General features: G+C 41.8%; 2 protein-coding genes across 3 annotated transcripts in view; one reads left to right on the top strand and one right to left on the bottom strand.

The window, feature by feature from the left end:
• The window catches only part of SRD5A1 (steroid 5 alpha-reductase 1), a 41,531-nt gene extending 38,275 nt beyond the window's left edge, over positions 1-3,256 (bottom strand). For both annotated transcript variants that reach the window (XM_089674821.1, XM_089674822.1), the window contains exon 1: positions 2,921-3,256. In XM_089674821.1, coding sequence (XP_089530947.1) covers positions 2,921-3,201 — 281 coding nt within the window. In that variant the 5' untranslated portion in view covers positions 3,202-3,256. The remainder of the gene's footprint in view (positions 1-2,920) is intronic.
• Positions 3,257-3,627: 371 nt separating this feature from the next.
• NSUN2 (NOP2/Sun RNA methyltransferase 2) overlaps positions 3,628-13,136 on the top strand; it is a 91,699-nt gene continuing 82,190 nt past the window's right edge. Inside the window, exons 1-2 of the mRNA XM_089674820.1 lie at positions 3,628-3,719; positions 3,824-3,974. Of these exons, the coding sequence (XP_089530946.1) occupies positions 3,873-3,974 (102 nt within the window). The 5' untranslated portion in view covers positions 3,628-3,719; positions 3,824-3,872. The remainder of the gene's footprint in view (positions 3,720-3,823; positions 3,975-13,136) is intronic.

Raw genomic sequence — 13,136 nt, 5'->3', positions numbered from 1 at the left:
AATGGCCACCGGTCAACTTACGTCACAGCCCTTGACGCGTTTCGTCATCGACTTAATCGACATGATTAAGTCGATGACGAAACGCGTCAAGGGCTGTGACGTCAAGATGCATACAGGAACTGGAAGTTGACCGGCGGCCATTTTGGAAAAGGGAAAAAGACTGTGTGTTGGTCCCTAGATGTTTCCTGGATGGTAGCGTGGCATTATGACAGTATTTAAAAGCGTTTTTTGAATTTCAAACAATGTGAGCAGTTAAAATAAAGTGTCTTTGCTGATATTACTCTGGCGGTATTATACTATTCTTGTCCCTCATATGTTTTTATTTATATGGTGCCTACTATATGGAGACATGGAGCATCCTGCCCAAATAGTGCTTTGAATACAGTGTAATCTGGGAGAGCACTACAGGAGAGTCACCATCCATCTGACATTATATAATACTGAAAGCAAGTTTATTGAGGAGTGTTGGTAAGGGTATGCATTCCTTACTACAATAGAAGTGTCACGGTGTGGACTTGTTTTGGAGCACTGAAAAGTGATTCACAATACACAGTGTTTTGTACTATTTTGAATTCACGTTTGTTCACTTGATTCACTTTTTTACACTAATTACCAAAAGGAAAAATTATATTCCTATTTGGATATTCACTAGAGTGTTGTCACGAATATTTTTGATATATCAAAAAGATAATACACTATGTGATATTTCCTTTCTTTGAAGTTGTATCATCGTGAGAAAGGATTGGAAAGATTGGAAGGACTTTCATTTTTATTTTTATTATTTTTTGGACTTTTATTTTTTTTGGACTTTTTGTATATATTACGAACACTTGTAGCAAATAATGTGCGGATTTATGGGGTGGATTGTATAAACACTAGTTGAAAAATATTTCTTATATAATTTTCACACTTTATAGATTGTTTTAATTTTATTATTTGTTACACTTTTTTAAAAAAAGTTTTTAGATCACTTTTGTTATGGTCAAAAGGAATGCAAACAGCTCCTGTAACAGCAATAGGCAGTGACAGGTACTCTTTATGGAGAGATTGGGAGTCTACTAGACCCCCCCCACCACCCAAGTCTCTCCTTTGGGCTCCAATGTAGCTGGCCTGTAAACAAAGAGCAGGAAATGGATGTGGCAAAGTCGTCACTTCTAGTTTCTGATGTCACACGTGGGAGGGACAACTTAAAGCGATTCTCCTCTTCTCAGCCTTCACAACCACTTTCAGCTCCTCTCACCATGTGCCGAGCTCCAGATGCCGCAGGTTGCATCCTTACCAGGCTCCCCAATCACTCGAGAGAGTCCAGTAAAGGTGGCAGCAGCAGAAGGGACCCCCTTCGTCACCCATAAAAGTAGTCCAGCAGCTGCTTAGCTGCTTGTATTACTTTTACGTGAAAGACAATTGCTGGCACTAAAAAACTATATCAGGATCATGGTTATCCACTTGCCCTCCAGAGGATTCACACCCTTTCTTGACCAGGCCATTTTTTGCGACATGACGCTTCTTTACTTTAACTGACAAGTGCGCGGTCATACAACGCTGCACCCAAATTAAATTTATGTCCTTTTTACCACTTTCTTTTGGTGGTATTAGATCGCCTTTGTGTTTTCTATTTTTTGTGCTATAAACAAAAAAAGTGACAATTTTGAGAAAAAAAAAATATTTTTGATATAAAACATATCCAGTAACAAAAAAAAAAAAAAAAATTAAAAATCAAATTTCTTCATAAATTTAGGCCAAAATGTATTCTGCTAAGTCTATGCAAAAAAAAAAAATCCCCATACGTGTAAGTTAATTGGTTTATGTGAAAGTTATACAAATGGTGGTATATATACTGAATTTTTTTTTTTTTTTATACTAGTAATGGTGGCGATCAGCGATTTATAGCGGGACTGCAGCAGGCTGACACTGGGGGGGAACTAACTGCCACTGGCATCCCCAGTGAAACGAATACAGTGATCAGTTCTATTAAAAAGCACTGACTCTGTACTAATGACACTGGGCAGGAAGGGGTAACATCTGGGCCAATCAAAGGGTTAACTGTGTGCTGTGTTTTACATTATGTGCGGTGTGCGTTTTCTACTAGGGAGACAAGCTGCTTTGAATTGCTCTGCTGTGCAGAGCAATACAAAGCAGCCTGTTTGCGCTGACAGGGGAGAGATCTGTGTTGTTTACATACAGACCTCTCCCCTGACGGTTTTCCTCAGCGACCGATGGGTTTCAGCTGGCAATCTTAGGCCGGGTCCCGGTGATCGACAGCTGTAACAGCCAATGGCGTTGCGTCCCCTACCCAGAAATGCCAAATTACGCACGCATGTGTGTCTATATACATACATACACATACGATTTTGCGCAGTTATAGTCTCAACCGTGATCCCAGTATAACCACTTCCCTACTAGGACGTATTTGTACGTATGGCGGTAGGGAAGTGGATAAAATCAATGGGTCAAAAAACCCCACCCCTTCATGCATGAAGAGAGTCCCTACATCTCTTCCAAAATCGCACTGCAGGAAACTACATAGGTGGGAACAGGACTCCTAGGAAACCATGGTAAATCAATTGTGTGCCCCTGCTCTTCTGAAACCACACAGGTGTGAACCTAGCCTTAGGGAGACCCCCCCCCTATCTGTCCTGTTTACATTCATCAATGAGAAAGATAACCCAAATCTTGGGTTATCACTGGAACCAGAATAAAGGGCGAATCTTCCAATGGGACCACTAATTCTGCTGACAACCAGGGATTCCCTCATTTGAGAGAGTTTTCCTCTCACTTCCTGTTTTGGCTATGGGACAGGAAGTGAAGGGAAATCTCTCCTATTGGCACAAATGGAAACCTGAAACACCTAAAAAGTCATGTTGTTAGCTGCACATGAAATGGTACACAATCATCAGAGCAGTCAGAGAAGCCTCCATACCGATGGCTGTAGTGACAGATGAAGAGTCCCATCAGAAGCAGGGCGGGTGTTGGTAGGCCAGGATGTACTGACACATAATACAAGGGCACAACCAAAGACGGCAGCTCTTGGATGAACCAAGCCAACCTCACAGGAACCGGCGGCCCAAACGCCGAGCTGGCAAAGCGCCCATAAGGCACACGGATACAGAACAGTAAGGCGAATGTTAGGAGTCCCATGAGAACCATAAGCAGCGACAGGAGGTCCAGCAGGCGGACCTCGTCTTCCACAAGCTCAGCCATGTCGCCGTCACCGCCGGTCTCCTAGTCAGTCAGTGGGCCCACTGCAGCCATACCATAAAACCCGCCGCTGCTAAGCAACCACCACTCACCGACGAGGGGGCGGGGACCTATGTCAAAGTCCAGCTAATCAGAGTCGCAGAAGACATAATGGGCGGTGACAGTGTTCACTCACACCCGGAAAGTTAGTGAGGCCAATGTGGTGTGCTCTGGACGGAAGCTGGCGGTCACCGCTGCTGGGCATTCCCTCTCATGCCAATGTGTGCCTTCCGAACAGCTAACAAATGCACAATAATACACACGTGTTTCTACCTCCATATACTCTACGTACCAAATATGATTTTTCCACTTGTTCCCTTTTCAAAGATGGTGGAAGGAGACAGTAGGTGCTTCAGCGAGAATTGCCCAGTGATTGGTTGGCAGCTCGAACTTCCTTTGCACGGTTTCTCACGGCACCCGTAGGTTTTACGTCACTTGTGCGGTCAGGTAGGAGTTTGGTGTGCGTACACGTGTGTTCCTGAGTGAGTACTCCGATGCATGCATGTATGTTGTTCTGATGGAATAGGAGTGCAGCTTCTCGGATCATATCCTCCTAACCGTGTACATGCTATGTGTCTTCCAATAGGAGGATATTCACACTCTCCGGGCTCTGTGTGCGAACTGTTAGCGTGAGGATGGGGCGCAGAAACCGGCGGAATCGGCACAGGGATCAGCGGCCTGCAGTGCAGAGGACCCCGGCTGAGGAGGAGGAGAGGCGCCGGGCCAGAGAGCAGGCGGTGAGTCGTGACAAATGTGTGCCATTGGTTCTAGCAATCCTGACATCAGCATCTCATTACTGTCACTAGGAGGCCTTCTACTTGTGTGCATCAGCCATTGGAAACGTTCAACCACTTGCCCTCCAGAGGATTTACCCCCCCCCTTTCCGAGCAGCCCATTTTTTGTTACGCTCTGTTACTTTAACTGACAATTGCGCGGTCATGCAACGCTGCACTCGAATGAAATTTACGTCCTTTTTTTTCCCCACGAATTGAGCTTTCTTCCAGTGGTATTTGATTGCCTGTGGGTTTTTTGCGCTATAAAAAAAAGACCGTTTTGAGAAAAGAAAATATATTTTTGTTTTTGTCCAGTAACAAAATTTAAAAAATCAAATTTTGTCATAAATTTAGGGCAAAATGTATTCTGCTACATGTCTTTGCTAGAAAAAATTCCAATACATGTAAACTAATTGGGTTACGTGAAAGTTATAGCGTTTACAAATGGCGGTATAGATACTGGGCTTTTTAAAAAATGTTTACTAGTAATGGCGGTGATCAGCGACTTATAGCGGGACTGCAGCGAGCATTCTGACACTGGGGGGAACTGACTTGGTGTCCCTGACATCCCCAGTGACACCAATACAGTGATCAGTGCTAATAAAAAGCATTGACACTGTCCTAATAGCACTGGACAGGAAGAGGTTAACATGAAGGGTGATCAAAGGGTTAACTGTGTGCTGTTTTACTATGTGCTGTGTCCGTGTGCTTCACTCTAAACACACTGCTTTGGATGGCTGTGCTATGCACAGCCATCCAAAGTAGTGTGCACGAGCTTGCAGGGAGGAAAACTGTTTTGTTTACAAACAGTTCGCCCCCCCCCCCCCCCCCCCCCGTCGGAGATGCTTGGCAATCACTGGGCGCCGGCGAGTAATCACTGGCGGGGGACCCTGTGAATGGCAGCACGGGTAGGGTGTGCGCCCCCTACCTGGAAATGCAAAATCACGTGTGTGTGTATGTGTGTGTGTGTGTATATATATATATATATATATATATATATATATATATATATATATATATATATATATATATATAATATGTGTGTGTGATTTTGTGCAGCCCTGTAGCAGTATTTCTGCTGTAAGGCTGTTCAGGAAGCGGTTAAAGTGGTTGTAAACCTGCAGTGCATGCAACATAAAAGGAAGGCACCCTATTAATGTGCCCACATTGCAAAAGCAAATCGCTGTACGTATCCCTTAACATTTTTATCCCTTGCGCCTGTCTGAGCCCTCAGAATATTGCCGATCAGTTCGCGTGTCTGCATACCGGAGGTCAGGAGGCGGAGTGATGACCTCACTGGAAGGGGAAATGTCACCAGCACACAGAGGATCACCAATATGGGTCCAAAAGTTTTAATGAACGATCACGATGGTCACTTGCCTGATGATGGGGTCCTGCGAGACTCTGAAACGTTGCCTTGCTGTAACTATGTGATCGTTCATTAAAACTTTTAGACATGTTGGTGATCCTCTGTGTGCTGGTGACATTCTCCCTTGCTGATTCTGTTCGGTTCCAGCCGACGGTCGCTGCAGCACCCACTTATACACACAGCCATTTCTAATGCAGGAACGTGTGCATTTGGATTATACACTTGTATTATGACCTCACTGGACTCTCCTCCCATCTCTGCACTCCCTCCAGCCAGACAGCAGGAACCCCTGGCGGCTTGCCATGCCCGCTCATGAGTACCGACCAATCGGAACTCATAGAAGGTACCACTTGACTTCAGCGTGACCAATAATGCTAAAGTGCGAAGCAGCCAATCGTGGGTGAGCCAGAGGAGGTAGGGGGAGTACTCTATTACTGGAATGCTGGACATAGGGCCCCTTCTGTTGTGCATGAGAGAATTGGGTAGTCTGTCAGTCACAGGAGGGGAGGGGATTCATGCACAGACAAAATCCGTACATGATACTAGTGGTGTGAATAGGGCACATAGAGATCAATTGATTTCATTGTGCCCTTGCAAACCAATCAATATACACTTGTTGGGTTTTTTTTTATTCAAAAATATAGCAGAATATTTTTTAGCCAAAATCTGCCAAAGAATATTGATATTCTAAAACATTTTTATTAGATATTCAGGGATGTGCAAATCATATCGCCCGATGCCCAGGACATGCAGTTCCGGGTGCCGGGCAAGTTGTGTTCTTTGACATTTAGCCCTGCTGTGGGCAAACAGATGATCAGCCTCAGGGAGCCATGCAACTTACTACAGGGGGAAACGAGCAGCTTAGTGTGATTGCTTGTCTGTATCTGCTGGGCTGCTTCCTCTGTCTGCAACTTGCAATGCCTTGCAAGAGCCGCTTCACACGCCAGACCTACCCCACTACTCTTAACCCCTTCACTGCTACACAGCTTCACACCCCAGACCTAGCCCACGACTCTTAACCCCTTCACTGCTACACAGCTTCATACACCAGACCTTCCCCACTACTCTTAACCCCTTCACTGCTACACAGCTTCATACACCAGACCTTCCCCACTACTCTTAACCCCTTCACTGCTACACAGCTTCATACACCAGACCTTCCCCACTGCTCTTAACCCCTTCACTGCTACACAGCTTCACACACCAGACCTAGCCCGCTGCTCTTAACCCCTTCACTGCTACACAGCTTCACACACCAGACCTAGCCCACTGCTCTTAACCCCTTCACTGCTACACAGCTTCACACCCAGCCCACTACTCTTAACCCCTTCACTGCTACACAGCTTCACACCCCAGACCTAGCCCACGACTCTTAACCCCTTCACTGCTACACAGCTTCACACGCCAGACCTAGCCCACGACTCTTAACCCCTTCACTGCTACACAGCTTCACACGCCAGACCTAGCCCACGACTCTTAACCCCTTCACTGCTACACAGCTTCACACGCCAGACCTAGCCCACTGCTCTTAACCCCTTCACTGCTACACAGCTTCACAGGCCAGACCTAGCCCACTGCTCTTAACCCCTTCACTGCTACACAGCTTCACACCCCAGACCTAGCCCACTACTCTTAACCCCTTCACTGCTTCACACGCCAGACCTAGCCCATTACTCTTAACCCCTTCACTGCTTCACACGCCAGACCTAGCCCACTACTCTTAACCCCTTCACTGCTTCACACGCCAGACCTAGCCCACTGCTCTTAACCCCTTCACTGCTACACCGCTTCACACGCCAGACCTAGCCCACTGCTCTTAACCCCTTCACTGATACATAGCTTCACATGCCAGACCTAGCCCACTGCTCTTAACCCCTTCACTGCTACACCGCTTCACACGCCAGACCTAGCCCACTGCTCTTAACCCCTTTACTGATACACAGCTTCACACGCCAGACCTAGCCCACTGCTCTTAACCCCTTCACTGCTACACCGCTTCACACGCCAGACCTAGCCCATTACTCTTAACCTCTTCACTGCTACACAGCTTCACATAGCTGTGTGCAGCAGCAATTCACATCCTTGTTATTAATTGTTTTTTTTAAGGGGTGGTCCTGTGTACTGGGGTTTGTCTTTATATTTCTATTGGGACTCTGATTTAGTCCCCAGACAAGTAGTTTTTTAAATTTCCACATCCCTGGATATGTTTTATAGCAAAATATAAAATGTTTTTTTTTTTTTTTCTTCAATTTTCGGTCTTTTTTTGTTTAGATTGCAAAAAAAAAAGTGATGATCAAATACCACCAAAAGAAAGCTCTGTGTGGAAAAAACGTATATAAATTTCATTTGGGTACAGCGTTGTATGACTGCACAATTGCCAGTTAAAGTAGTGCAGTGCCGAATAGCCAAAAATGGCCTGGTCAGGAAAGGGGTAAAATGTTCTGGAGCTGAAGTGGTTAACAAATTTTTTTTTCTTCTTTAACAGGCACTTGAAACGTTTTTGTTCTAGCAAACTCCCCCTCCAGCCCTTTGCCTCTACTCAGAGCTGGAAGAAGATTCTAGGGACTATGACTGCACTGATTACCACAGTTATAGTTCACTGAGAACTATGGTGGCAGACGAGACTTGTAGTTCGTCCATTCATAGGTCTCTGTGAACGAATGACCCAACTGTGCAGGCGGAGCATTGCCCAACATTTAAAACTTACTGGTTGGGGAAAAAACCCAAAAACAAAAATGTTATATATTGCACCCTAAAGCGGAACTAAAGAAATGAAACAAATCCTCCTACATAAGTTTTACTTGATTATCTGCAGTCTTCTCTTTTCTACATCCCTTCAAAAGGGCTGATTTTAGGTAAAATCCTTCTGTGTTTTCCAGTATCACAGAGGTGAGGGCAGGGAGCTACAGTTATAGCCCATGAGAGCTGATTGGAGGAAAGAGACACAGCCCCCATCACACAGCTTACAGGAGCTATGTTCTATATAGACAATATGCAATAAAGTGAGCGCTACTAATAAAATAAGCAAGCAGCTAATAGCACTAAAGATGATCACAACCACCTCCGGTATAAATAAAATATGCAAAGTGCAGCGCTTTATAACAAATTATGAAGTTTTGTATATCGATTGGATATACAAAACGCGCATTTCCTATGTGCGGTCGGTGAGTGCGCATTTTTGCCATTTCCCGGATCTGATATAAGCTGTGTTCACTAATAGTTTGCTCGATCCTATGAACATTTATGTGTGTGTATAGATCGATTTCCGATCGAACTTTTGAGGTCGAACTTCATAATTTGTTATAAAGCGCTGCACTTTGCATATTTTATGTTCTATATAGACAAGCTGTCTGCTGAGCTCTTCCCTGCATGGTTGCCAATTCGCTTAGATCTTCAGATTGTTCAATTAACCTTTGACAAAAAAAAAAGCAATTGGAAGCTTACTGGTTTCTTTGCAGAGTTGTGTCAGATTTTGCACTCTCCAGTTTTAGTAAATCGCTCACTGTGTTCATTCATAACTGAAGCATAGTAAACTGTATTTACTGTTCTTTAGTTTATGAATGAACAGATCACTTACTGTTCCTCTGCAGTGCAGCTGAGGCTGTAGAGAATGGAATTGAGGAATGTATCCTCCATTCCTTTTTCTGTCTCAAAAATAAGACCTCAAGAGTCTGTTTAGACATGTGATATTCCCCCCACAACAGAATTGTTGAAAAAAATCATAAAAAATTAAATATTCAGTTACAGAAGTTCTGACCCATACAGTGTGAATGAGTGGTTTGTGCAGCCGTACTGTGTGTTACTCTATGGGGATGCATTAGCTGTACGAACACAGCGATGGGTTCTAATTTGACAGGTGTGTTTAGAGCCATACACTTGCACTCAAATGGCTGTCAAATTAGAAGATCGCTGGCAATGTGCAGAGATATAGCTCCTGTATGGCCATTGGGTCCCTTGGTGGTATAAAATTTGCCTGTACCTACTACCCTGACAGCAGGCAGCTGGTTACATGGCATGTGGATATATGGTTACAACATGTCTGTTCTTATGCTATTATGCTCTTAATGTTTTGTTTATCTTGTGTTTTTTTTTTTTTTTTTGTATTCTGTCTTGAAAATTATTTTCAATAAAAAAAGAGATTATATGAAAAAAATGTCTGTCAAATTAGGACCTGTGGTTGTGTTCGTACAGCTCCTGCATCTCCAGAGCAAAAACATAGGCTGCCTTCACAAAGCTGCTGCAGGCTCCAATCACATAAACAAATCACTGATTCACACACAGCCCCAAGACCTCATTCTCTCACAGAACTTTATTAACTCCATTTTAGTTGTTAGTTTTGGCAGGAATTTTGTAAGTTGCATTTTATGTGAATAATGATTTCAGTGTATTTTTAGCGAAAATATTGTTTTATTATTTTCAAAGCGGACCTGTCAGGTGGGCGGTATTTGGCCCTGTGATTTCTAACAGCAGTCCTTTACCCAGGGTGGATTTGATTTAAATCAAACTGATTTAAATCACGATTTAAATCACTAGTCAGTAAGGCTTGATTTAAATCCTAGTTTTCTACATAAAGACTAATTCTTGCTGGTATAACTTTAATATGCAAGTAGATGAAGATTTTTAGAATAACAACTTTTCATATTAGTTTTTTTATCCGCAGTTTAATAGGTTAATCATTCATATTTGGACAACTTTTCTGTTGTACTTAGGAAGGAGAAAAATAATCATTACCTTAATAATAACAATTTAAATAGATTTATTCAGCTGAAACAATAACATTCCAGCATATGTTATTTGCCTAAATAAACATCCATGTTTGTTAACTAATTTGGCTAAACAAAATATATATATTTTAAGAAACTTAGACTGTCAGTCCCTTCCTCCTCACACTTATGCAGGCCATAGATGGGTCGAAAATCGTCCGATTTTTTGGCCGAAAATAAAATCGGCCGATTTTCGGATCGTTAGTGGGCTATTTGTTCGGACGTTTTTTGGTATTTTGGCCGTTTTTTTTTTCGGTAAAGTTGGAAAAAAAATCGGCCGATTTTGCCGATCGGCCGATTTTCGCGGCAATAATGGGCAAATCGGCCGATTTTTTTTTACCGATAAAAAAATCTGCGCATGAGCAGTGACCTGCAAGAGGAAGACAAAAAGAGGAGGATGGAGGATGGAGGGGGAGGGAGGAGGAGGAGAAAAAGTGTCCCTGCAGAGAGCTCCGCTATTTTTGACAGTTCCTTGACATTTACAGCGGTTGCAACAATGTATCTATTTGTTTCTGAATAAAAACATCTGTATCCTAAATGGAAACAAATAGATACAATGTTGCAACCGCTGTAAATGTCAAAGAACTGTCAGAAATAGCGGAGCTCTCTGCAGGGACACTTTTTGCCGGCTGTAGACGGGATGAAAATCGGCCATTTTTTTTTTTTTTTACCATTGATGGTAACGTCGGCCGCTTGAACGACCGATTTTTCGTTTTTTAAAAGAAAAATCTGCTGTTTTTCTCCCCGTCTATGGCCTGCATTAGTTTCACTTTCTTCTTGTGCAGATCTATTCCACCCCAAACAATCAGAAAAATATTGTTTCTATTCACTGAACTTCTTGAAACTTAGCACTGAAGGGGTTGATTCTGTATTCATAGGTTTGTAGAAGTTAGGATGAAGGTCTTTTTCTTAACTCTGTTCATGTTATAACATTTTTGCTGTGAAGAAGAGGCATGTGATCTCCGCTGAGTCAAATTCAGTTTTGAGAACTGCAAAAGTAAACCAAACATCTGTGATAATATCTTGTAGGCAGAGAAACTGCCCAATAATCTTACAAAAACCTCTGGAAGAGCATGACATTGTGAATGGATTCATGGAATTTATTTACCAAAAAAATTAAACATATACAGCCTTATTCTACATAATTAAAAAATTAATCTTTATTTCATGATGGAATAACCTTTGGATGGTAATATATTTTCTTTAAAAAGCATTTTATTCAAAAAAATCCTTTTTTTTTTTTTTTTTTTTAAATCATTGATTTTTATCCACCCTGCCTTTACCTATACGTGTGTATGCACTTAAATGAATGCACTCGGACATAATGCTTTTTGGTTTGTTTTTTGTTTTTTTTTTGTTTTTTTACTCATTGCTGTATTAAGCGCCTTGAACACGGAGTAAAAATGCCCCTTTTTTTTACTGATCTGAACACTGGTCCCTTGCTGTCAGTGGAAAAATGCACACAGCTACATATAGAGCAATAATACAGTGTTGAGTAATGAGCTGTACAATAATAAAAACTAAATTTTTATGTTTGAGTGCGGTAATTTACGTGCATACACTTGTATACAAAATTTGCACGCATCTATGCGAAGTGTTTCACTAATCATTATGCAGGAATTTTTCTCCTAGAAAGTACATGAAATACTATCAGTAAAATGTTCACTGCCAGATCGAGTCCCTAGAAGAAGATGGAGATTTTTACAGGACATACTTAACTGCATATTGGGATGATTGGATTATTGGCTGCAACACTCTCATTAGGTTTCAGTGTATTTTTACACACATATATGGTAATGACACACAATATGTTTTTCTTTTCTGCACTGCTTGATACTATGTTGCAAGCAGTAGTGGCTAATGTTTCTCTTTACTTGCTGATATATATGCAGCTGCACAATGGATTCATAGTAAATTATCCAGAAATAATGGAAACATTACTCAGTGTATTTCTAGGAATAGATTTACTGATGTTTTACAGTGCATGTATGTATAAAGCACTACATTTGTTTATTTCAGGTACTTCTATAGCACCGTCAATATACGCAGAGCTTTACATATGTATTGTACATTCACATCAGTCCCTAACCCTCAAGGGGTGTACAATCTAAAGTCCCTAACTCACATTCATACATACACATACTAGGGCCAATTTAGACAGGAGCCAATTTACCTACCAGCATGTCTTTGGAGTGGGAGTGGAAGGAAACCGGAGGAAACCCACGCAGGCACAGGGAGAACGTGCATATCCAGACAGGTGGTGCCGTGGTTGGGATTCGAACCAACGACCCTAGTACTGCCAGGCGGAAGTGCTAATCATTTAGCCACTGTGCTACATTTTGAACTGTTTTATTAGGAACCTAGAAAAAAGATGTTTTAGAAATGAGGATTATAAATTACAAACACCAAGTAAAAATGAATGCATTTCTGATAATGTAGTTATTATTAGTCTGCAAGGGGATTATGAATTGAATATCATGGTTACACATCCCACGTAATACATTTCACCTTTTTAGATAAGAATATAGGGAAAATTACTTTTACATAGGGGGGATTATAAGTGGAATATCATAGTTACATTTAAGAAGGAACACGTTTAACCACTTCAATAGCGAGTACTTTTACTCCCTGCCCAGGCCAATTTTCAGGTTTCAGCGCTCTCATACTTTGAATGGCAATTGTGCGGTCATGCAATATTGTACCCAAACTAAATTTTTATCATTTTGTTCACACAACTAGAGCTTTCTTTTGGTGGTATTTAATCACCACTGGGGTTTTTATTTTTTGCTAAATTAACAAAAAAATTTCAAAAAAAAACTAGTTTTTCTTTGTTTCTATTATAAAAATTTGCAAATAAATAATTGTTCTTCATAAATTTAGGCCAATATGTATTTTGCTACATTTATTTGGTCAAAATAACCTTAATCAGTATTTATTATTAGTCTGTAGGAAAGTTATAGAGTTCATAAACTATGGGATATATCTGAAAATTGA

Source organism: Staurois parvus, unplaced genomic scaffold (genome assembly GCF_062004578.1).
Source record: "Staurois parvus isolate SC_StPar_1 unplaced genomic scaffold, SC_StPar_1.0 ptg000153l, whole genome shotgun sequence".
Classification (NCBI taxonomy): domain Eukaryota; kingdom Metazoa; phylum Chordata; class Amphibia; order Anura; family Ranidae; genus Staurois; species Staurois parvus.
This window is presented reverse-complemented; position numbering and strand designations above follow the sequence as displayed.